This window comes from Pantherophis guttatus, chromosome 1 (assembly GCF_059756535.1).
Source record: "Pantherophis guttatus breed Tessera chromosome 1, ASM5975653v1, whole genome shotgun sequence".
NCBI classification, from domain to species: domain Eukaryota; kingdom Metazoa; phylum Chordata; class Lepidosauria; order Squamata; family Colubridae; genus Pantherophis; species Pantherophis guttatus.
Genome location: NC_142063.1, coordinates 187039576 through 187063610, shown reverse-complemented (window position 1 = coordinate 187063610; position 24035 = coordinate 187039576). Strand labels below are relative to the sequence as shown.

Sequence of the window (24035 nt, the reverse complement as noted above, 5' to 3'; positions counted from 1 at the left end):
GGAAGGAAGGAAGGAAGGAAGGAAGGAAGGAAGGAAGGATGGAAGGAAGGAAGGAAGGAAGGAAGGAAGGAAGGAAGGAAGGAAGGAAACAGAATTATGGCACCCAGTCTTCTTTCTATTGAGTAATTGCCATCTTATTTCTTCTCCTTCCTCTTTCTGCCAACTCAAGAAGTGGCTAGCTCAGCAAAGGGGTGAAAATAGTAAAAATAGTAAACCTTCCTTAAATGTTCTTACTGTTAGTTAGTTTAGTTTAGTTAGTTTATTTGATTTGTATACCGCCCTACTCCCGAAGGACTCAGGGCGGTGAACAGCCACAAAATAAAAACACATAAATACAAAATTTAAAAGCAGAATAAAACCGAATTAAACAATTTGGCTGAAGACAGATTTAAAAACACCCCAATAAATTAAAAACAAATTAAAATTTGCATTTTAAAAGGGAAAAAGGGAAAAATTAGGCCAGGCCAGCCTGATGGAATAAAAAGATTTTAAGAGAGCGGCGGAAGGTGCGTAGATTACTGTGTAATTCATCTAGCTCACAAAATATTTGTTCACTGGGCTTGTTCAAGACAAATAATAAATCTGATTCAGAACAAGCCTACTGAGTAGTTGATTGGTGAGCTGTGAGTTGCAGTGGAAAGTGGGAGAACCAGCTTTCTCAGGATGCAGGAGCTCTTCAGCAGAATACAGGTTTTCCCACTTTATCACACAGCACCTCCGTTTTGACAACTCCGACTTCAATAGCTGTAGTGAAGGAGAAGAGGTGCTGTAAGCCACCTCTCAAGCTTCTGTTTACAGGCTCACCCTGACTGGCACATGATTTTTCACTGGTTGGTGTTGCTCACAAAGACAGCATTTAAGCATTTGCTTAATTTAATCTTTCTTTAACATGCTCCCACATGCAAAACCAAGACTCCATTATCCTGGAGCAAGGCAAAACCAAAGCACTAGATGGAATACTGGGATTCACAATGGGAAAGGCAAATTTTATGCGGGAATTGCTTTCTGCCAATTGAAGGAGAAGCAGGTAGCTTAGCAGAGGGGAAAGACAGTAAGCCTCCGTACAAAGTTCTCACTGTGCATCCCATCTAACTCTCTCTCGTTTTGCTAAAGGAAATGATCTTCAATTTTAATGTGTTCTATCACACTTTTTCATCTCCCACTTCCTTTCAGTCACCCTTTAGAGAGAGAGGGAGGGAGGGAGGGGGAGAGAGAGAGAGAGAGAGGGAAGAAGAGAAAGTTTTCAATTTTTTTTTTCAAAACAGTCCCTACATATTTATAATGAGGAAATCTTTTAGCAGCCTCACCAATAAATCTTTATAACAACATACTCTAAATACATTGCTTCTTTTCAAAAAGCAAGGAACAGGAGGAGGAGAATCTTGTGAGCCTCAGCATCAGAGTTCTCAGTATTTTTGGAGAGACAAGAATTGATGTTAAAAGACAGAAATACTTATTCATGAACCTGATGTCTATGCTGTGCTTTTGTCAACAGAACATGTGGAATGTTCAGCATGTTAAAAAAATGCATGTGGAAAAGCTACTGTGCCCCAATCAATGTGATATGCAGAATGCTACATGCCTCCTCTTAAAGTCTTGAAGAAAGCTGGTTTGAGGGCAATTACTCAACCACTGAACACCTGCAACCTTAAATCGTGTGGACTTCAATTCCCAGAATTCTACCAGCCAGCATGCATTAGATAGTGCCCAGGAAAGAGAACTTTAAAATGTCAATGGCATTTTAAAAATATAAATTCAATGAAATTGCCCAACCTTCTTTAAAAATTACTTTTTGATTTTTTGCCCACATAAACACTGCACTTTCTAAAACAGGAATTCCCTCCATATTTCTCCCAAGAGGGCTGGAGAAAATATGTAAATTAAGGAATCTTAAGAAAAAAAAGGGAAGGGGGAAAGACCCAGGAAACTACAGACCAATCAGCTTAACATCAATACCCGGGAAGATACTGGAAAAGATAATAAAAAAATAAATCTGCAAACATCTAGAAACCAGTAAAACAATAACTAGAAGTTAGCATTGGTTTGTTAAAAACAGATCATGCCAAACCAACCTTATTTCATTCTTTGACATAGTGACTAAATTAATAGATGAACGAAATGCTGTGGATATAGTATACTTAGACTTCAGCAAGGCATTTGACAAAATAGACCACAACCTACTTCTTGCTAAGCTAGAAAAAAGTGGGATACATAGCATCACCATCAGATGAATTTGTAACTGGCTGACAAACCATATTCAATGAATAGTCCTTAATGGTACTATGTCCACATGGAGGGAAGTAAGCAGTGGGGTACCACAAGGTTTCATTTTAGGCCCAGTACTCTTCAATATCTTCATAAATGATTTATATGAGAGAATAGAAGGGGAACTTATCAAATTTGCAGATGATACTAAGCTGGCAGGAGTAGCCAACACCGTAGATGATAGGCTCAAGATCCAGATGGATCTTGACAGACTTGAACACTGGGCCCTAACTAACAAAATGAAATTCAATGTAGAGAAAAGTAAAGTCTTAGGCAAGAAAAACAAAAAGTACACATATAGATTGACAGAAACCAGTCTTAATAGCAGTAACTGTGAGAGGGATCTTGGAATATTAGTAGACAACCAATTAAATATGAGCCAACAGTGTGCAGCGGCAGCCAAAAAAGCCAATGCAATCCCAAATTGCATTAATAGAGGGATTTAATCAAGATCACGTGACATACTAATACCACTCTATAAATCCTTAGTAAGACCACATTTAGAATACTGTATCCAGTTTGGGACACCACACTATAAAGATGTTGAGACTTTAGAAAGACTGCAGTGAAGAACAACCAAGGTGATTAGGGGAATGGAGGCTAAAACATATGAAGAACGGTTACAGGAACTGGGCATGGCTAGTTTAGTGAAAAGAAGGACCAGGGGCTGTCACAGAGAGGAGGGGGTCAACCTGTTTTCCAAAGCATCATGAAGGCCAGACTGTTGTGACCTACCAGCTGCCAGCGGAGCTGATGGAAGACTCGGACGATGAGGAAGTTGGGGGAAAACTTGGGCCAGTTCTGGAGCCTGGGGAAGGCTCTGATGGATGCAGACCGTCGGACACAGAGATAGAGCCAGGGCCGTCCGGCATTTCCCAGCCAGAGAGGCAGCTGCCTTTGGAGTCAGAGATGAATGAGGAGGAGGAACAGCTGGGGCCTGTTCCAGATGTGCGTATGCGCAGAGCAGATAGGAGAGGTGAACAACTGAGGACAATGAGTCAGCTCCGGAAGCAAAACAAATGTGGATGCTGACTGGCCCCTCCCTGACTGGGGAATAAATAGGAGGAAAGGGGAGTGGTTTGATTATTGCAGACAGCCATTCACGTTTCTGGAAAGTTTGCTCCTTGTATATTTCCTGCGACAAAGAGTGCCTTGCCAGAACTGAGGTTTATCTGTTTCTGTGTTTGAACTGACTTAATTTGCAGCCTCCTGGCTGGGAGCTCACAGCCTTGCATTTACCATAATGAGTGGATAAGGACTATTGTTTCAGTTAACTTATTGCTGGACTCTTGCCTGGACTTTCTGTTGGTGATTGCAGTTAATTCCCAATGTGTAAATAAAGAGGGGGTTTTCTTTGCAGGGAGTCAGTTTCTTGCTTCTGCAAAGGCCGGGTCAGAACACAGACAAGGAATAATGGATGGAAACTGATCAAGGAGAGATTGAACCTAGAAATAAGGAGAAATTTTCTGACAGTGAGAACAATCAACCAATGGAACAGCTTGCCTTCAGAAGTTGTGGGAGCTTTACCACTGGAAGCTTTCAGGAAGAGACAGGACTGCCATCTGTCAGAAATGGTGTAGGGTCTCCTGCTTGGGCAGGGGGTTGGACTCGATGACCTACAAGGTCCCTTCTAACTCTGTAATTCTGTTGAATCTGAAGAGTCCTTGGTGTTCTAGGAGATTGGCTGTTTTGTTGCAGGCGTTTCATTATCCAAAGTAGGTAACATCAGTGCTAGTTCTGAGGAATCTTTTGAGCTCCTCCTACAGGATATACAGAATGGCAGGGGACAGAAATAATTCTGCAGTTTTCCAGCCTATTTATAAAACAGAGCAAAAAATTTAAATGGGTTAGGAAAAGCAGGCATACAAGTTTCCTAAAACTCTGAACATCAGCATTTAAAATCACATTATGGTGGCACATCAGCTCCCGGTGGCCCTGGATGAAGCGGAGTATCTAGATCTATGCCAATCAGGTTTCAGGCCCGGATACAGCATTGCTCGCGCTGGTGGATGATCTCTGGAGGGCTCGGGACAGAGGTTATTTCTCTGTTCTGGTCCTATTAGATCTTTCGGCGGCTTTCGATACCATCGACCATGGTCTTGCTGCGACACCTCAAGGGGTTAGGAGTGGGAGGCACTGTTTTACGGTGGTTCGCCTCTTACCTCTCGGGTCGTACGCAAGCGGTGTTGGTGGGGGGGCAGAGGTCGGCCATGAGGCCCCTCACTTGTGGGGTGCCCCAGGGGTCGGTCCTCTTGCCTCTTCTATTCAACATTTATATGAAGCCGCTGGGAGAGATCATTCGGGGTGAGGTATCATCAGTATGCTGATGATACCCAACTTTTTATATCCACCCCGAACCAGCCCAGTAATGCCCTCGAAGTGATGTCCCCGGTGCCTGGAAGCGGTACGTGTCTGGATGGGGAGGAACAGTCTTCAGCTCAACCCTGCGGAGACCGAGTGGCTGTGGGTACTGGCATCTCGGTCCGATCAAGAGGTTCCATCTTTGGCTATAGGGGGCGAGGTGTTACCCCCTGTAGACAGGGCATGCAACTTGAGTGTCCTCCTGGACTCACAGTTGAGCTTAGAAGATCATATAACAACCGTGACCAGGCGGGCGTTTGCCCAGGTTCGCCTGGTGTGTCAGTTGCGCCCCTATTTGGACCGGGATGCCCTACGCACAGTTACTCATGCGCTAGTCACCTCCCGTATTGACTACTGCAATGCTCTCTACTTGGGGCTGCCCTTGAAGACCACTCGGAGGCTTCAGCTGGTGCAGAATGCGGCCGGGCGGGTTGTGATGGGAGGATCCCAATATGCCCATGTTACACTTCTCCTGCATGACTTGCATTGGCTGCCGGTTGCCCTCCGGGTGAGATTCAAGGTGCTGGTGATGACCTATAAAGTTCTACATGGCTTAGGCCCAGGATATCTGTTGGACCATCTGCAACCAGCAACAGCTCCCCATCATCCGGTACGTTCTCACAGGGAGGGCCTACTCAGGGTGCCGTCAGCTAGACAATGTCAGCTGGCGACCCCCAGAGGTAGAGCTTTCTCTGTGGGCGCACCCACCCTTTGGAATCAACTCCCCCAGGGGCTCCGGTTGGCCCCTGACCTTCGCACTTTCCGCCACGAACTAAAAACATGGCTGTTTAAATTGCCCAGCCTGGACTGATGGGGTTTTGATTTTTAATGTATTTTAATATACGTTTAATATGTATTTTAATATGTTTCTTACTTGGATTGAGATTGTATATCTTAATTGTTGTGAGCCGCCCTGAGTCCTATGGAGATAGGGCGGCATATAAATCTAATTAAAATAAAATAAATAAAATAAATTATAAAACCTGAAAACTATGCTGCAATTCCTGTGCTGCAAGAACTAGTAAAAAAAAAAACATAAGCACACACACAACACAGGGCACTAAACGAGCTCTAAGAAACACTTTCAAAATATTGGGTGAAAAGACATGGTGACAAGGACTTCAAAGAAGAAAAAGGAAAAATATTGCTTGCTTGGCTGCCTCGGGCGCATGCTTTTATTTATTTTAATTTTTTATGACCAACCCAATTCAACCTACCAACCTAACTCTGGGAAAGTTATAACAACTCAAAATAAAAACCATAGAATAAATCAAAATTATAAAAGGCAACTGTAATAACAAATGAGCCCTCCCCCAAGATGAGCACCAATAACGCTTAGTTAGCTCGGAAGATTGTATAGCGAGTTTCATGTAATGGTAAGGGCAACTACTATAGCCTAGAAAGCAAGAGACTATGAGTTTATATATATATAATCTTTTATATATAATTTTTATATAATTAATATATATATATATATATATATGTATATAGGTTCATGTGAAAACTATTTTTTAAACATTCCTTGGATCCAAGTGGAAATTTCCAGTAATGGAGAAATCCCAGTGTTATCATAGCTTATCTGGGCATCAGTATTCATTTCAAAATAAATAACAACAAATAGCTAATAAACAACCAATTTTATATCTCTTTGTTTTTTTAAAAAATCCTCATTTTAAAAAACAGCTTAGTTTAGCTTAGCACTGTAATGTAATGTATGGTAAGCACAGCTAGACCAGATTGTAAATTAAAGTTCTCTCTAAAAAATGCAGTAATAGGAAAAAATCAATTTAGAAAAGAAGAGCAAATAATACTTCAATTCAGCATAGAATTTGCATATTTTACTTTATATGTAGACACAGTGCATCTTTGCATATTGGAAAAGACTTCATAATGTGATCTTTGAACCTGTTCAGTCTGCTCTTGGAGTGTTAAATGGCCTGTACTGTAAAGGATAATTAAGATTTGTAACTGATAATTGGATGTATTGCAAAACAGTAATTCTCAGGGGTCTTTGGAAATTAGGATGGTTTAATGCTTTCAGTGTTGATTTTAGAAACCTCTTTTATCTCAATGTTGAGGTGATTATAGAATAACACAAGCTTGGAGAAACAATAGGCTATCAGAATAGCATTTACTATTTATATTATTCTCCAATTACTTATAGCAGCCACAACCAAATATTATAGCAATGTTGGATTTTGCTTAAATATTTATTCATACTTGGTTAAGAATAAAGAAGATGCTCAGAAATCTGAAATATAAGCAATATTTGTTTGTTTGTTTGTTTATTGCTGCCTATTCACCTAGGAGACTCAAGGCGGCTTACAGGATATAAAACCATATTTAAAACAATAAAACTAACAAAAGGAATCAAATAAATTAATATAGTACAATATAACAAAATCACCTCCACCTCCCACCCCGGCAATAGCAGATCACACAAGCCATTTATGCCAGAAGCCAGAGCTCCATCCAGCTCTGGGTTCCCAGGTCTGCTGACAGAACCAGGTCTTCAGCATCTTCCGGAAGAGTATTAGAGTGGGGCCCATTCTAATCTCTGGGGGAATGATGTTCCAGAGAGAGGGAGCCACCACAGAGAAGGCCCTTCTTCTGGGACCCACCAGGCGTATCTCCCTAGGGGATGGGACCCGCAACATTCCCTGCCTCCCTGCTCTGATGGGCTGGGTAGATGTGACCAGCAAGAGACGATCCCTCAGATAACCTGGTCCCAAGCATGTAGGGCTTTAAAGGTGACAACCAGCACCTTGAATTGAATTATATGCCAGGTACCTATTGTTCAAAAGTTTGCATATTATTTGTTCCCCAGTAAATCCATACAGGAACTGTTGGTGATTTGCTCTGCCTAGGTTAACCTAATTTTTAATAATCTGTACGCTATCTTTCCACTGAGCTAAAATCCAGATGCTGGCAGGTTAGCCACCAAGATTTAGAATATTAATATTTCTTTGCTGCCATCTAGTGGTCATTCCTCTTTTTACAACCCAGATTTGATAACTTTGCCAGTCTATCCATAAAAAAGTAAACACAGACTAAATTAATTAAAAAGCACAGTTAACAATAAAAACAACATAAAAACATAAATATAGAGTAATACTGTAATAAGATATCATTACACAATTACAAATGCTAAAATATGAAATGTGCTAAAATGTGTAGAAAACTAGTATAGAAATTTCAGAACAGGCAGGATCCAATTATGTTAGATGCACCAATTAAATCTTTCAGAAATTTTTCAAGGGTAGTCATATTTTCAGTTCAGTTGTATAGCATTTTGGAAATAATTATGAAAAGGGTGTTTCAGTATATTTAGAAACACGAATATAGCCCCAATCAGCAATTTTTGAAGTAGCTATACGTTTTCCAAAGATGATATAACTGCTTGCCGTTATTCCAGGCAAAGACTATGCGACAGAGATGTGTAACGTTTGTGCATTATAATTGCCCAACATCATTTATGAAATGGAGTACAAACTTAATGCTTCTTAATATATACTAAATGAATTTGGTATACTAGGGATATTCCAAGGCATAGACAACTATTGTTAACATTAGACAAACATAGTATAGATTGAGAATTTGATAGTAAAGCTCAGATTTGCTAGAGAGTGGAAACAGTTTTTTCTTACCGATGATTGCTGTGTATATTTAATATAAATGAAAAACAAGGCTTCACACATCACCAGGAAAACTGGGTGAGAATTTAAGAACTTTATTTTGCCCATCAATATACGGGGAGAGGGGCAGTTTGGCGCAGAAAAGCATCCCTAATTTCGACAATTCTCACTTTCAGCCGGCGTAGAGCAGGATGCAAAGTTCTACTGAAACCAGAACGTTCCCGCTTGGATATGATTTTCATTGCGAGAACTAATTTTGTCTCTCTGAGGCTGCCGTAGCATTCTCAGGCGCATGTGCTCTTTTCTGTTTTGACGGCATCGTCCTAAATCGTCATGGCCGCTCTTGCAAGGAAGCTTTGGTCGCCGCTTGTCGGGCGCCCTAGTAAGTTTTCGTTCTGAACGTGTTTCGCCTTCCGAGGAGGCATATTCCTAAAAAGAAAGCCCTTGGTTGAGTGTGAAAGTGTTGGCCTTTCTCCTTGGGCATGCTTCTGTCGTTGTTCTCCGCATGAGAGGCTATGGAAAGAGGGATTGCCGTTTCAGTTGGTTCTGTTTTTGTATATCCCGGAGTGTAAGTATCCCGCAAGGCAGTGTTTCTCAACCTTGGCAACTTGAAGATGAGTGGACTTCAACTCCCAGAATTCCTTGAGTTGAAGTCATTCATGCTGGCATAGCATAGCTGGCTGGGGAATTCTGGGAGTTGAAGTCCACTCAAGTTGCCAAGGTTGAGAAACACAGCCGTAAGGGAAGATTGTGAGCATCTCGGGCTCTTTCCTTAGAACTCTGGTCTTGACTTTTCGGTATGTAATAGTTGTATTTTATGCTTTTTGCACCTTGCGTGTGAATCAAGCCTATCTTCATTTTTTTTAAAAAAAAGTTGCATTTGTCAACTGCGGTTAGCACTTTATGCGTTTGATGGAATGAATCCTAGTCCGCAAAAACTTATGCCATGATAAACGTATTAAATATCAGAAGACTGTTTTTCTATTGTATGAATGGCATTTTCAACAATCCAGCTGCATCCTTTACATGTATAGATATTAATATCTAAGGTGGATCACAATTAGAAGCCAATATGCATCTGATTATATTTCTTAAGTGTCTTCTTAATTTTTTATACAGACTTGAAATACAAAGATGTTTGATTGTACAGGACACAAAGCCTACTAAAGCTATGTAAATGTTATTAAAACATAGCAGTTAATTAATGTAAATATTACTCTCCCAAAGGGTACCTTTCTTTATCAGCTCGACGATTCAACAGTAAAGATGGAGAACCAGAACAATTTAAACCACCTCCCAAGCCAATCATTATTGATGAATTAAAACAACAAGCAAAAGAGAAACGGTAAAAATAACACTAGTTATATTTAATCTTTAAATGTTAAACAAGTCAAATTTTCTTTTATTTTAAAATTATTTATATGTCTGATAGGTTCTTGAGTCCTGAATTCATCCCTCCACGGCAGAGAACAAATCATTTAAAATTCTTCCTTGAAAGACAACATATGATAAAAAGAAGAAAAGTAATCAATATTCCAGAATTTTATGTCGGTCAGTACTATATTTGGAATGTTAACTTCATAATGTGGCATTGCTTACATCATAAATAACTGTACTGTAATGTAAAAGAAAACATGTTTTTCATGTAACAGTTGTCCATACTTAAGTAAATAATCAAATACAATACTCAGTTCTATTCTAAATGTTACAGAGTTAGTAATATTTATATTTATATAAATATGTATAAATAGTATAATAGAGTGGGCATGGGATATGTACATATTTGATCAATTGCTTGGCTGGTAAGCCTGGCTTCTCATTTAATTCTGAAAGAATCAGAGTTTCTCATTAGTTCTCATGCAAAAACCCTAGTCCCATATGCAGTATTTGCCCATGCTGTTCATGTGATTTCCAGAACGTTGAAAGTATGCAACATGCAACAAAACTATATCAGAAAATTGTTGACTTTTATTTTAATGCGTTATATTTACTCTATATTAATTCATGGGTCTGACTTTACTTAGTTTCTCTGAATGTTGAATTATTTTCTTTTCTCCCAGGAAGTATACTTGCTGTTTCTGCAATGGATCCCTATTCCAATGGAAAATGCAACACTTTTGTAGGAATTTGTATTCAGCGATCAGGAAAGGGACTTGGTGCAACCTTCAAACTTCGAAATGTGATAAATGGACAAGGTGAGTACACAAAGTTTGTTATGTTTTTTAAGGATGCAGTCAGGACATTCACAAAAGGGAACAGTGTCAGCTTCAAACAACAAGGTTAAAAATTACGAAGAACTGACCGTATCACACAAGGAAAACTCAGCTTTCATATTTTTAAAACCTGGAGCATTTTGGGTCCATTCTAAGAAAACCTGAATTTATTAGCTAAGTGTGGTAAGCATTTGCTATATCAATTAAAGAAATAATGTTCATTTTAAGGTGTTGAAATCTGCTATGAATTATATAATCCCCTAATCCATGAGATCAAGGTTTTGAAGTTGGAGAAGAGGCCAGATGATAACTTGCTGTATTTACGAGATGCTCTGCCAGAGTTCAGCACTGTTGATGTAAACATGAAGCCAGTGTCTTACATACTTTATGATGAAGTTCCTGTCAATAAGGTAATATGAAGGGGTAACTGCTGCATGCAGTTAACAATTTGTTGTGCTTGAAAATAATTTTGTGTTGTAAAGCTGTTGTACAGAATTCTGCTTGCTTGGAGAATGTTTTCCCAGTAGAGGTTTCCTGTCAGGTTACAGGTAGTCCTTGACTTATTATTGTAATGGAACCTGCCCCACACAGTCATGATGGTCATAAATCAGGTCACCCCAGTGGTGGGTTTCAAAACTGTTTGCTACTGGTTCTGTGGGTGTGGCTTGAGTGTCGCATGGCTTGGTGGACGTGGCAGGGGAAGGATACTGTAAAATCTCATTCCTTCCCCACTCCAGGGGAGGGTTACTGCAAAATCTCCATTTCCTCCTGATCAGCTGGGACTCAGGAGGTTGAGAATAGATGGAGGCGGGGCCAGTCAGAGGTGGTATTTACCGGTTCTCCGAACTACTCAAAATTTCTATTACCAGTTCTCCAGAACTGGTCAGAACCTGCTGAAACCCACCTCTGGGTCACCCATATTACCAACTTTTTTTATGACTTTTTGTGGCGATCACTAAGCAAAGCTGCAGTTGATAAGCGAACCAATGGTTCACTAGGGGCCAGTTTAGCTGAAAACCAGAAGTAAATGTTAGTTTTTGACTAAACTGTTGTAAAGTGAGATCACAAGACTGGGATGCTGCAAAGGACCATAAATGCAGGCCAGTTGCCAAGCACCCAACATGCAGACACGCATCTGCAGAGGTGGCCTGGCCATCAGAACTTTGGAACTGGTTGTAAATATCCCCAGGGAGATCCATCATAACTGAATAGTTGCTAAGCAAGTATTATTAAGTCGAGGACTATCTTGTATATGGTAACTACCCTGTTTTTATTATTGTCAGCATTCTCCCCCTATATAAATAATTGTTTTTGAGTTAACAAAGAAAAACATTTTTTATTACGAGCATGAAGATCTCTCTACAAACTGTGCCAAGTTCCAAAGGTTTCCAAATGATTTTAGGTTCCAGCACAGCATTGTATTTCACCAATAAGGTTCCTGTGTGAAGTACAGCCCACCTATTTTTGTTGCTGTTGTTATTTCATTAAAGAGTATAATAATCCCTGAGAGTTTCAGTCAGCAGATAGTGATTGGCACAAGTTCACCCATTCCAAGAATAATTGGGAAACATCTGATCTCTCAGCATTGCTAAAAATCAATATGTGTTAATGAGGGACTTTTATGAGTACAAAATAACATTTTTGAAAGTATTTTGCTGGAATACGATATTTACACACTAACACATTTTATTTTGAATTATATTAGATGAAGGTCAAAATGAAGCCCAAACCGTGGTCAAAACGCTGGGAACATCCAAAATACAATATCCAGGGCATCAACTTTGACGAATATCTTACAGAAAAAGACAAACAAAGAATTAAAAAATGGGAAATGCCTTGGAGACAATTTGATATGATACTAGAGTATGATACATCGAAAATTGAAAAGGAAATTCAGAAAGAAGTGAATGAAGAGCTGAATAAAAGCTAGGGGGCTATTACTTGGAAAGACCATCTTTCAAGGAATTATAGGATATATCTTTAACAGTGACTCTTGAAAAAGCATGTAGATGAAAGATATTCTTAGGGGGTTTTTTTGTGTTCAGCAGTCTTTACATATATAAAACATTCTAAACAAGACCAGGTAATCTTTTTGACAATTGAGGAAAATATGAAGGCCATAAGAAACACATTGGTGACATCTTTAGAAGGGATTGGTCCTCAAAGTTTTAACTTTTTTGCAATGGGAGGTAGCTAAAGAGTTTTTTCATGCATAAACCAGCACATTTCAAAACTAATCCCTTAATTTGTAACCAAAGGGCTACAAAATTGAAAGTGATGGCCAATAGTTGCTCATGTCCATTCCAGAAGTTCTTTTTGTATTTGATAAGGCAAATAAGATAAATACTTTGGATTTGTAGGGCATGCTGAGTAATAGGAAATCGAAGTAGTATAACATATCTTCAATAAAAGCATTGATTACATTATTCTCCAATTCATTTTCTATTGGACCTATGTTTAATGCCTTATAAAGGCAATAATGCATAGTGTCGCATTTAGTCTTATATACAGCTTCACAGTGCTTTACAGCCCTCTCTAAGCGGTTTATAGAATCAGCATATTGCCCCAGCAATCTGGGTCCTCATTTTACCGATCTCAGAAGGATGGAAGGCTGAGTCAACCTTGAGCCTGGTGAGATTTGAACTGCCAAATTGCAGTCAGTCAGCAGAAGTAGTCTGCAGTCCTGCATTCTAACCACTGCGCCATCTCAGCTCTTACTATTGTTGGTTTAGCAGCAGTAAAAATAAAGTGATAATGTTGCATGTATTGCCTCTATCCATTGGTAAAGAAAGGTAACTATCCCAGGAAGAATAGCTAACTATTGTAGTAATTGGAATCTCAATATCAGTGTTTAGTTATTTGAAACAAAAATGTTAGCATATCTTCCAATTTATGTTACTCAACATTGTTATATACTTTTAGGATATAACTCATCCATTATAATAAACCTTCAATTGGAGCATAGTATTGTCAGAAATCACATTGAGAAATCCAATTTTATTCATGTTTATGTATTGTATAAAAAATTGTAATGATATTTAATTGGATAAAACAAATACTGGCCAAGATTATAATATGCACTATAAAATTTCTATTCAGAAATAAAATTAAGCTTTATTTACATTATAAATAACATGTTAATTTGAGGCATGATAGCAAAGTAATGCTGCCATGTTAATTTCAGAAACACTTAATTGACTGTTGAGAAGTGAAATTGGCTTTTGATTTCAGCTCATTTCAGTAAAAATAAATGTTTTGAAAGCAGTATGGTACTACTGGGATGGGAAACAGAATTCAGGGCTATTGTCTACATTGAGAAGTAAAAAAAAAAAAATCCAGAAGCAATAGTTCTTCCATTTGCCTTGAATAAGGCTTTGAAATCATCAGGAGTTGAACTTGGCTCAAAAGACTTTACCTTGTGAGTATAGCTCAATCACTAAATAGTGAATGCTCGTGTTCACATGACATGTTAAGGATATTCAGCTAATCAGTTTTCTGCATTTGCAGAATTTGAAACGCTAACTATATAAACTATTTACACAATGTAGCCTATAGAAGCAGTAGGCTAAGATGGGTTAACTAGTGAGTTCTGCAAATAACTTGTATGTTGTATGATAATCTTACCGGATTTGGCATCTTTGGAGACCTCTCAGTTTCCTCTTAAACAATCTTTAGATTGACTGCATTCTTGCTCAGGTTTTGCTTGCCCCTAACTAATAGCTTAAAGTATGTTCAGTCATTATGTCTAGAGACCTTGTCAAATGGAGTCATTCCAGTGTTCTGAAAGAAGTGGTTATGAGATTATTGCTCTTCATTTGGCTTTGTTTTTTTCTATAACTCTTGCTATTTGACACATGCTTGAATGAGGAAGAGGCTTGATGACAAATTGCTGTGCTATAGGGTGTGTAGCATTTAATTGGTCAAACAAAAACCTATTTTTTTGATCATGATAGAGAGTCAAGGATGCAACTCTATATTAAAGAATGCTCAAATTTTGCATGCTGAACAGCTTATGCCCCTCCTGACATCTGAACCATTTGGGGGGGGGGGGAAATCTGTAGCACCTTTTCTAACAACTTTATTAAACGGCATAAATCTTTTCTTCAAATTTCTGAAATTAATCTTGGAAATCCAATTTTGGAAATTAGGAAAAGAAAAGCTTTATTGGAAACATTTTCCCCACTAAATTTAAATGTTGAGTTGGTAATGGTAGGCGGGGAGACTGTAGTGCAGAGGGGTATGTTTTCTTCGGTTCTTCCGGGACAATGGAGCAATCGAGCTTAGAGAAAATCCATGGGCATCAAGCAGAACTCAGTGTTGGGAAAGTATATCGGTGAACCAAAAAGTACCTTCCTCTCTTTCCAGCCTGTGTGGTGTGATGATTAAAAGGGTCACAGGCTCTGCTGGGCTTCCAGACGAGCGGAGCGACGGGAGAGTTTCGCTACATAATGGTGATTGGCCAGAAGAGGGGCTAAACCTCCGTTTGCCAGCCACAGAAAGGGGAGCAGCGATATCTCAAGAGTTTTGGCGCACCCAGAGAACGTGCGCTTTCGGCCATTTTTGCCCACTTGTGGCAAACTAAACCGGTAACAAACAAACAAAAAAGCCGTCTGGGCTGCATCTCCGTTCGGCAAGCGATTCAAGAATTCCGGAAGGAGGTGTTCCACTGGCGATCTGCTGGCTCCCTGAAACTCCGCGGGGGTGCCCGAGCCCAGGCGCGCAGGGAAGTCCTACTCCCGCTTCTTCCCTCCTGTATATATAGCAGCTGGCCCCGACGCCATGTTCCGGTTTTGACGCAACGGTGGTAACAGCCGCAGCCGGAGCAGCAGCAGCCCCAGGAGGAGGAGGAGGAGGAGGAAGTGCAAGCCAGAGGAAGGAGGCAGTCCACCAGCTCTCTCGGAAGAGGAAAGTGCTGACAAGCGGCGCAACAGGTAGGCGCAGGTGCTTTTGCTCCAGGCCTATCGCCAAAGTCTGCCGGAGGGGCGATGGCTGCGCCAGGGCGACCCGCGGTCAGGCAGGCAGGCAGGCAGGCAGGCAGGCGACCGGGGTCGGGAGTTATCGGAGAATGCTGCCTTGAATCCCTTGCCGTGGGGGTGGGGGTAGGCGGTCTCTTTGCTCGTTGCGTTTAATGGGAAGTGCAGTGGTAACATCGGGATGAAGGCGGGTTGGGCTTTGAAGCGCTGCGGCGGGGGAGGCTGGTTGCGGTTGCAGGGAAGACGCATCGGAGAGGAAGGGCTGAGAGAGGATCTGGGGAAGCGTTCGGAGCCGTAGGCAAGGGCAGAGAGGCTTGCCAGCTGCGGCGGTGTTTTGCGAGCCAGCCGCTAAGGGTCCGGGGCGGGACTTGTGCCCGGGATTCGGGAGAGCGAGAGCGCCAGGCCATTGGGAGTCGCCATTAAGCGCAATCAGTCGGCTCCCCTTCCGCTGCATCTGTCAAGCTTGGAGTCAAATGCATCCCAGTGTTCCTGTCGTTAGTCCCGGGGCCTTCGGCTGCTTTTGGTCCAAGGGGCTTCGGTTTGCACGTGCGCACTTTTTCTATTGACTTCGTTTTGTGTGAGTTCTCTAGGTGGGTAGCTTGCAGAAGGTGAAAGGCAAAATAAATACAGTACAGCTATGTGTGCTGCCTTGCCAATCGAAATGATTTGGGGATACAAATAGTTACAGTGGCCAGAGCTTTAAAACAAAAATAAAGCTAGAACTGTATCTAGCTTATTTTTAACAATTAATTGTTAAATAGCAAGTCTTATGTTTGTATGTTTTGAAGCTTGTGGATATCTCTCACCTTAATGTGTTTTTTGCACTGTTCCTGTAACTTGCGTTTATTGCTTTCAATCTTAAAATCTGTAAAAATGTCTGATTTCTTTATGTAATTACCCATATATAAATTATATACATATACAAATGCATACACTTTAAATACTTATTTATGTTTCTATAGAAACCATACTTTTTGTAGTATAACTTGGATGATATTAAATAGGTGAATGCATTTGTATGGCTACCCAAAGAATGCTATGTATATTCATATGGATAACTGAGAAATAAGAGTTAATATGCTAGTGTATAAATGTATCTGTGTACTAAAGATGGACAAGCCTTATAACTCTTTAATTACCAGGATATAGTGGAACAAAGAAGTTGTTTTATATTCAAGATTAACAAAAGTATTTGTACTACTGTCAATCTGGCCTATCTTCTGTTATTAAAAAATAAAGAAGTTTCTCCTTTGGACTAACTAATACTAATCATGACTTTTTTGGCAAAAATTTAGGGTGTGGTGAAAAAAAAATAAGAGAGTGAAATCCATGTTTTCTCTATCTTGTTTAAAGTAATAAGTACGGAGTACACAATTTTTTATTTATTTATTTATTTATTATATTTCTATACCGCCTTTCTCCCATAGGACTCAAGGCGGTGTACAGTCAAGAAAAATATAGACACACAAACATCATAAAATTGCTAATTAAAATTATTACTTAGTTTGGTCAATTAAATAAAACCCAGAATTAGATAACATTTAAAAATCATTCACATGTTCGTATGTTTAGCCCTGCCTGTTGGAACATCAGGGTCTTGAGGGCACGGCGGAAAGCACGGAGATCAGGGATATTCCGTATCTCCGGGGGCAGTTCATTCCAAAGGAATTCCAAATTCCATAAATTTTTCCATATCCTATCAATATTTAGAAGGAAAGCATACTTAAAAATAACGGGATGACTTGAAAAAACTTTTAACATAATGAGGTGAAATGAAAATATCAAGATTATTATTTTTATTTTAACGTATTTTTTCAGAATCTTATTTCTCGTACTCTAAGAAGTGCAGTTGGGTTAACATGTTTTTGAAGAGTAAAACTAAAGGACATCTTAGGAAACATACATGACATTGAAAGAAACTATTTAGAGTACATACTAATCATGTGAATGTTTGCTCAGGAACCAGTTCTGCTGTGTTCTGAGAGGCTTACTTGTTAGGCTTAACCTCTTTTTTGAATTACTAGGAATATTATGAACCTCATTATGTGCTGTTTGTGAATTTTTATATAAAAATAAGTTCTTTGTATAAAATAGTTTAGTATGAGAACTTTCTGAAAAACTAAAGAACGTGTTTGAGTTGGTAATTAATTTTTGACACTAAAATTCTTGAGATTAGTATTCTAATCTCTAGAATAGGATTTTCAAAAAAATAATCATCTAGAGTGTCCTAGGAAGAGTGGGAGATTTATCTGTGAGTTCACATTCTATCATTGCCAAGCTGCTAATAAATTCATTGCTACAGATGCATTATAAAGTAGAGCTATAGTTCAAAAAAAATCCCTGTGTTATTGCCAAGATATCCAAGCACAGTAGGGGTGAACCCATCTCTATGTATGAAAATATTCTACACATATTGTGCAATGAGGCAACCAAATATAAAGTAGATTCTTCCCATTTGCAAATGCTATGGTGCAATCAGGATTGTGACACACATAGGATGTTGAAGTTTGTCACTTGTTCCAAATATTTTATTTATGCAAAAAAAATGAAATGGAACTCAGTCAACCTTAATTATGCCTTTAGGTTTGTATATTCACCCCACAAGTAGTTTCAATTTATCCCATATCAGGCTTGCAATATAAAAAAGTGTAGGTGCATTGTTTTAAGTGACCCAACATTTATTGTGAGATAGGTCCTTAATTCATTTTAATATAATCAGATATTATTGATGTGAGTGTATTCTCTATATAGACTAGTGCTTCTCACCCTTGGCAGCTTTGAGTTGTGAGGAATTCTGGGAGCTGAAGTCCACAAATCTCAAAGCTGCCAAGGTTGAGAAACACTTGTCTATATAATTTGAATGCCATCTTAAAAAACTCTTTCCTCTACGTATTATCTGATGAAAGGTAGCATTTTTCTTTTATACTAAAGACAGCCTCAAAATGTGTAACATCTATTAAGGCTTTGCCACCTATTATGTTGGAGGGAAGTCAGGTGGCTTGCAATGACTAAGGATAGAGACAATAGTAGCAAGATAGAGACTAACAATGAAGATAACAAAGTTCATGTTGATGCAGTTTTCTAATGGATTTGAGGATTGGCAAGAGTACTATAAATAGTGAGGAAGACTATAGCACCCCTGGTCAGATATTTAAAAGATGCAGAGATGGATTTTTTTGCCTTTGAAGATATACGTGATGAAAGTATACTGAAAGATTTAGACTAGAGAGCAGATCAAGCAGGAAAGGTGGCATTGGGCATCTGAACTGTCAACCTTGCCAGGTAGAACAGGTTGAACTAGTTGCTGTGCACTTATTGTGTCTTTCAGAGCTACCTGTGGGCTTGGGAAGATTACTTTCCTGGATATACAGGAATTCAAGTTTATAGATTATGCATATGGAGAATAATTGGCTCTTTTTGCAACCCAACTTGTTTGTCATGATGTATTTAATCATTTTAAACTTTAAGTAAATATGAATGTCCAGGACATACTGTAAGCATCACTGTCTTCAGGCTGACAAGGCCATATTCAGAGAAAAGCTCAGAAGTGGTCAGTAGCTTTTAAAGTAAACTAGAAGTCTATATGCCTTTTTCAGTAACCTTAATTCTTAATATTTTTCCAAATCAAGTCACAGAGAAACTCAAATATTCAACTGCATGGCAAAGTGTTAGTGTCAATGACAAAGAATGATTTCAACAAAAAAATATTTTTATGGGAGTTGGGTAATTTCCATAGAAGGTAGTTTAGACTGAACAACCAGTACCAGATACCTAAGAATCCCTTAGGTATCTGGTACTGGTTGTTCAGTCTAAACTTTTGTTATTAAACAAAAGTTGAATTGTAGGGAGGAGATTCTCTTGTATGTATGTAGGATTTGGACATACAGTGGATATAAAACGTCTACACAACCTATTAAAATGAGGGGCTCCTTGGTGCTTTTTGAGCTTTGTTGCTTTGTTGCAAATGTTTCATTACGTTCAGTACTAATGATGTTATCTAGTTTGGGTAATGAAACATTTACAAGAAAATAACCAAGTTCGGAGAGCACCAAGGACCCCCTCGTTTCAACCCTGAGCTACAAATACTGTATTCTCCTTTATTGGTACCTAATAAAATGCCAAGTTTTTGAGATGTAAAAAAAAAACCCATACCAAGATAAATCACTTCAGGTTTTCCACATCTTTAGTATAACATATAAGCTGCACAATTCAGTTGAAAAACTTTGAAATTGGGGGGAGGGGGAATAACAGTAAGAAACTAGAATGTGGTTGCGTAAGTATTCACATCCTCTTATAATGGAGATGTGACTATGTTCAGAATTAACCAATCACATTCAGACTGACATTAAACCATCATTTCACACCTGCCATCAATTAAAATGACTCTGATCAAGTCCATATAGGGTTCAGGTGTTCTAGTTGGGTTTTTTTGTCATTTACTTAGTTACCTCTTACAGCAAAAGCCATGGTCTGCAAAGAGTTTACAAAGCATCAAGGGGATCTCATTGTTGGAAGTTATTAGTCTGGAGAAGGGTACAACTACAATAAAATTTCCAGGGCATTGGATATACATGGAACACAGTGAAGACAGTCATCAACAAGTAGACAAAATATGACACAACAATGACATTACCAAGAAGTGGATGTCCCTTCAAAATTGATGAAGAAGAAAACAAGTCCAAGAGGCCTACAGCAAAATTAAAGGAGCTGCAGGAATTTCTGGCAAGTACTGGTTGTATACTACATGTGACAACAATCTCCCATATTCTTCTGAGCTGTGTGGTAGGGTGGCAAGGCAGAAACTTTTTCATACAAAGAAAAACATCCAAGCCCAGCTACAAGCTACATTTTGCAAAAACCTACAAGTCTTGACAAAGCATGTGGAAAATGTGTTATGATCTGATGAAACCAAGACTGAATTTTTGGCCATAATTCCAAAACATATTTTAGTTCAAAAACAACACTGTGCATCACCAAAATGAAGATGGTAGTGGCAACATTATTTATTGTTCACATTTCTTAATCTCCCATCTTTCTCAGAGAGGGACTCTGGGAAAGGTACAGTTTAATCAGTAAAATTAAGCATTAAAAACAAAATAATTTAAGGGGAAAATTTAAAATATATGTAAAACAACATTGTAAAATTTCAAAAGATGGAGAATTCCAAGATGAGATTAGCAGTTAATACAGGCAGGGGGGATTCTTTATGGGGCCAATCAGCCCCATGGTTGTGTGGACCCCTGTGTTCCCCACACAATGCTACATCGCAGAAGGTCAAAAGATTGGGGGCTTTCCTCATCTTTGAGGGCAAGATGTTCCACAGTGCAGGAGCAACAACAGAAAAAGCACTCTTCCTAAACCCTGCCTATTTGTGTTGAGCTGCTTTTCTTCAGCTGGAACTGGGGCTTTAGTCAAGGGGTGGCGGGGAGGGAAAGATGAACAGTTCCAAATATCGGTCAATTTTGACACAAATCCTTTAGGCCTGTGCTAAAATGCTAAAGATGAAGAGGAATTTCAGCTTTCAACATGATGATCCAAAGCATATGTCTAAATAAAATATCTTCACCAGAAGATCAAATTTTTGTATGGCCCAGCCAGAGTCTGGACCTGAATCCAATTGAAAATCTGTAGTATAATCTGAAGAGAGCTGTGCAACAGGAGATGATCTCGCAATCTGACATATTGATCCAGAACTGCTTTGAACATCATGTGAACATAGTGAACTCTACTGTTCAAGTTGCCTGACTTTTTGGGCAATTCTACATAAGGTTTGGATTAACCGTATGAGCAGCTTATATGTTAAATTAAATATTAAACACCTATTATATATGTTATATTAAGAAAGCAAGTTTGGTCCAGTGGTTAAGGCACCAGGCTAGAAAGCAGGAGATCATGAGTTCAAATCCCCGAATTAGCCATGAAAGCCAGTTGGCCAGTCACTCTCTCTCAGCCCAACCCACCTCACAGGGTAGTTGTGGGGGAAATAGGAAGGTGTGGTAGATATGTTCACTGCCTTGAGTTACTTGTAAAAATCATAAAAGTGGGATACCAATAAATAGATGGATAAAAATGCCAAATGCAGTCTGAACATTTGGCTGACTTCAATAATAAGAAACTAAAGTGCTCTGGGACTTTAGCATGACTGTAGGAAAAGAAATCAATGCTAGTAATAATAGGTGCCTTGAGTGCAATCCCAAAACAACTGGAGCATCACTTGAACACCATTGGCATTGACAAATTCACCATCAGTCAATTCCTATTGCAAGGAAAGCTGCACCATCAGCAGCTTTCCTTGGAATAGCTTATATTCTGTGACAATATCTGTAACAACATCAAACATCCACATCTGACTATTTCAGGGCCTTGGGAAGGACTCAATAGGTGGATAAAAATGCCAAATCCAGTCTGTATGTCTAGCTGACTATGTGACAAACCATAATAAGGTAGAAAAAAATCTGAAATGATTTATGTCTGATTTTTACATCTCAAAAACCTGGCATTTTAACAGGGGTCTGTAGACTATATCCACTGTAAATTCTAGATATAGTAGGGAGGAAAGACTGGGCTAGTCACAGGAAACCAGACATGAAGTGTATTGTCTCACAAATATAAGCTAGCAGGAAACTTCTGACCCCACCCAGCTGAGATTATTGTCACCCAATGAGTAAATTGACATTGTTCAAGCATCTCTTCCTTCTTTCTTTAAAGAAACATTTAAATGAAGCACAGTTTAAACTTCTCAGTAAATGAGCTAATTTATGCTTAAATCTAGAAGGTTTTGAATGATTCTAATACAGTAAATGGAGAACTTTTGAGACACAAGTCTTCTTGTTGACAAAGAAGGTGTTTTCTTCTAATAGTGAACACTATTTTCATGAAGAACTTGACTCGGGAAATGCTAGTATTGCAATAAACATGTGCTGAAAAAAATATAATTTCTTATCCCTCTAGTGAGATGGGCAGATACCTCCAGGGAGTGTAATGGGCTGTGAGAATAACTTGAGGAATAGGAGGAAGAGCTACAACCAAGACAACAGTCAGATAAGAGGAATCTTTGTCCGAAGCAGATATGTAATTTGAGAAAACATCTCAGGATTGACCCTCCCTAGTTGTGTTGTAAATAAAGACAGGGAGGTGGGAGGCATTTTCAGACTTGCAAGATTCTATTAATGTAATCCTATAATAAAAGCAGTTTTAGTATTCATGACTTTGGTTTCCAAATCTGGTTTATCTTGAAGGGCTGATATCAGTCTTGCAAGTCTGATAGTTGGCTTGGTTGCAGCTCTTCCTCATGTTTCCCACAGCCTTTTATAGGGAGAGGCAGTCTTGCACGTAACCTGGTCCCGTCCACATAGGGTTTCAAAAGTGATAATTAGCATCTTGAATTGTACCTGAGAGGAAACTTAAAGGCAGTGCAGCTTGCACAACAGGAATATAATGTAGGCCAACTAGGGGTGCCTGGTGCTGCATGCACCAATCCATACTCGATCAACTGTAATTTCCAGGTGGTCTTCAAGAATAACTTGCTGTAAAAAATTGCAGTATTCCAAATGGAAAGTATCCAACACATGAGTGACTGTGAGCAAGGCCTCCCAGTCCAGGAAAGGGCACAGTTGGTCCAAAAGATGAATCAGTGCAAAGCACCCCCTTTCCCTTAAGCCGTGGCTACCACCTCTTCATAGAGGAATAACTGTAAATTTAGGTAGACTCTGAACTTGTGCACAAATTCTGTCTGAGGGAATGCCATGCCATCCAGACTCAGACATGGCAAATCACCAGATGCTGGAGGCCCAAAACCCAAAGCCACTCTGTCTTGCCATGGTTGAGTCAAAGTTGGTTTCTCATTATCTGGACTTTCACAGCCTCCTAATAGCCTCATCTGCCCTACCAGGGGTGGAGATGTATAACTAGTATCATCAATGTACTGATGATACCACACCCCATACTGTCAAATGACCTCATCCAGCTGTTCTATGTAAATGTTAAAGAGGAGACGAGAGAGATCCAAGTCCCGGGGGACCCCATATTGCAAAGGCCTAGGGCCCAACATCTCCCTCTCAACACAGACTAAAACCAGCCGTGGAGAAGGAAGAAAAACTGCAGCAAAACAGTGCCAGTACAAATCAAAATTAATAATAATAATAATAATAATAATAATAATAATTATTATTATTATTATTATTATTATTATTATTATTATTATTATTATTATTATTATTATTATTGAGATTTATATGCCTCCCTATCTCCAGCCGGACTCAGGGTGGCTCACAACAGTAAAAAAACATCTAATGAAAAAGTTAAAAAGAAATTAAATCCAAATCTCATAATTTAACAGTTAAAAGTGCAATTAAGACTAACAAGTTAAAAATTAAAACCCCATCAGTCCAGGCCAGCCAGACGAAACAGTCACGTTTTCAGGTCGCGACAGAAAGAGCGGAGGTCAGGGGCCACCCGGAGCTCCAGGGGCAGTTGATTCCAAAGGGTAGGTGCGCCCACAGAGAAAGCTCTCCCCCGGGGGTCGCCAGCCGACACTGTCTGGCCGACGGCACCCTGAGGAGGCCCTCTCTGTGGGAACGCACCGGGTG

The 24035-nt window shown here is 39.4% G+C and overlaps 2 protein-coding genes across 5 annotated transcripts in view; both read left to right on the top strand.

Annotated features, from left to right (window-relative positions):
* The first annotated feature begins 8513 nt into the window (after positions 1–8513).
* Positions 8514–12900, top strand: MRPL19 (mitochondrial ribosomal protein L19). Its single transcript, XM_034426836.3, has 6 exons — positions 8514–8643; positions 9489–9606; positions 9694–9812; positions 10322–10456; positions 10703–10884; positions 12180–12900. Exons 1-6 carry the CDS (start codon positions 8595–8597, stop codon positions 12402–12404), a joined length of 828 nt encoding a protein of 275 aa, XP_034282727.1. The 5' UTR covers positions 8514–8594; the 3' UTR covers positions 12405–12900.
* A 1805-nt stretch (positions 12901–14705) lies between these two features.
* Positions 14706–24035, top strand: part of ITSN2 (intersectin 2) — a 72834-nt gene continuing 63504 nt past the window's right edge. The window contains exon 1 of one of the 4 annotated variants that reach the window (XM_087882223.1): positions 14706–15405. The gene's annotated coding sequence lies outside the window, so the exon portion shown is untranslated. The remainder of the gene's footprint in view (positions 15406–24035) is intronic. The other 3 variants (XM_087882222.1, XM_034426826.3, XM_087882224.1) reach the window with 3 other exon arrangements.

Bases quoted from the DNA above. Each gene is read 5' to 3' on its own strand.
- MRPL19 (XM_034426836.3), top strand. From the start codon at position 8,595: ATGGCCGCTCTTGCAAGGAAGCTTTGGTCGCCGCTTGTCGGGCGCCCT. The intron at 9,607-9,693 runs GTAAAAATAACA...TATGTCTGATAG, and splicing joins CAACAAGCAAAAGAGAAACG to GTTCTTGAGTCCTGAATTCA. The intron at 10,457-10,702 runs GTGAGTACACAA...GTTCATTTTAAG, and splicing joins AAATGTGATAAATGGACAAG to GTGTTGAAATCTGCTATGAA.